At 47.7% G+C, this 461-nt stretch overlaps 1 protein-coding gene across 1 annotated transcript in view; it reads right to left on the bottom strand.

The window, feature by feature from the left end:
- COL5A3 (collagen type V alpha 3 chain) overlaps window positions 1–461 on the bottom strand; it is a 26,865-nt gene that overhangs the window by 14,519 nt on the left and 11,885 nt on the right. Inside the window, exon 10 of the mRNA XM_018567027.1 lies at window positions 164–217. Within this exon, the coding sequence (XP_018422529.1) occupies window positions 164–217 (54 nt within the window). The remainder of the gene's footprint in view (window positions 1–163; window positions 218–461) is intronic.

Genomic DNA, 461 nt, shown 5'->3' with positions numbered 1-461 from the left:
GAGAGAGAGTGAGGAGAGACAGCCAGGAGAGAGAGAGTGAGGAGAGACAGCCAGGAGAGAGAGAGTGAGGAGAGACAGCCAGGGGAGAGAGTAATAATAATAATAATAAAGCAGTTAAAAAATTGTGTTTTCAAGGTTTTACTTTATCTCTGTGTACACTTACCATGGGCCCGGGAGGTCCTGTCTGACCAGGTGGTCCAAGTAAGCCTGGTTCCCCCTGTAATGGCAAATACCTATGATTGAATACTTGCTTACACTGCCGTTACAATACATTCCTCAAGAAGGTTACAATACATTATTGTCTCACACAATGCCGGCATTGCCTGTATGTGGCTCTTCCTCCTCCCTCCATTTTCCTACACAAGTACCCTCAAGCAGTGCAGGATCGTCTAGAAGGCAACCTGTGCAGGAGCCTAGAGCTCGGTGGATGCCCAATGGGGTTCAGCCAAAACCCTTACGCT

The sequence above is a fragment of the Nanorana parkeri genome, unplaced genomic scaffold, assembly GCF_000935625.1.
Source record: "Nanorana parkeri isolate BGI_ZX_2015 unplaced genomic scaffold, ASM93562v1 scaffold1000, whole genome shotgun sequence".
Lineage (NCBI taxonomy): Eukaryota > Metazoa > Chordata > Amphibia > Anura > Dicroglossidae > Nanorana > Nanorana parkeri.
Note: the sequence above shows the minus strand (reverse complement) of the source record. Positions and strands in the feature narration are given on the sequence as shown.